The following is a 726-nucleotide window of genomic DNA, read 5'->3' as shown; positions in this document are numbered from 1 at the left end:
GTGGGGCAGCCGGCGTCGCGCGGGGGGACACCGGCTTGGCGACGCGCTGCTCCCGCCTTTGCGAGTTTGGGGCGTCTCCCCCTCTCAAGAGACTAAATCCGTTTAAAGGAAAGTAACACACCAAATAATTCGTCGAGCCAAATTCTGCGGTCGCCGAACTGGGGTTGCACAGCGGACTCTCCATTTGGGGACTCCAGTTAGCGCGAAGCTAAGCCCCAGCTGCTCCTGGGGGAGCACGCTGACCTCTCAAGCCCCAGCTCGCCCCTCGCGTGTCGGGGCTTGTTCCGGCGTTCCCGCTTCGGAAAGCGCTCGGCCCCCCACGTCCTCCGGGAGGAATCTGTCGCCTCTGGAGGGTGGCATTTAATGCCCGCGGTGTTAGGGCTGGCAACGCGCGGGTCGGATGTGGTGAGGCCGAGGAGCCTGCGTCGCGCTGGTGTCGGCTCCCGGATCCCAGGCCTAATCGATGCATTTTTCTGAGTGAGTCGGTGGCTCCCCCACCCACCTCGTCCGCTCTTTCTCCTCCTCCTCCTCCTCCTCTCTGGTCTCCTCCCTCCTCTCGGCCGGGTTGCAAATGGCTTCTTTCCCCGAGACCGACTTCCAGATCTGCCTGCTGTGCAAGGAGATGTGCGGCTCGCCGGCGCCGCTCTCCTCCAACTCGTCCGCGTCGTCCTCGTCCTCGCAGACGTCCACGTCGTCCGGGGTCAAGCCTGGCTGGGCCAGGTGCAC

General features: G+C 64.6%; 1 protein-coding gene across 1 annotated transcript in view; it reads left to right on the top strand.

The window, feature by feature from the left end:
• Nucleotides 1-571: 571 nt before the first annotated feature.
• Trim71 (tripartite motif containing 71) overlaps nt 572-726 on the top strand; it is a 66,524-nt gene continuing 66,369 nt past the window's right edge. The window contains exon 1 of the mRNA XM_010629715.2: nt 572-700. Coding sequence (XP_010628017.1) covers nt 572-700 — 129 coding nt within the window. The remainder of the gene's footprint in view (nt 701-726) is intronic.

The sequence above is a fragment of the Fukomys damarensis genome, unplaced genomic scaffold, assembly GCF_012274545.1.
Source record: "Fukomys damarensis isolate Sample0158 unplaced genomic scaffold, DMR_v1.0_HiC HiC_scaffold_28, whole genome shotgun sequence".
Lineage (NCBI taxonomy): Eukaryota > Metazoa > Chordata > Mammalia > Rodentia > Bathyergidae > Fukomys > Fukomys damarensis.
This window is presented reverse-complemented; position numbering and strand designations above follow the sequence as displayed.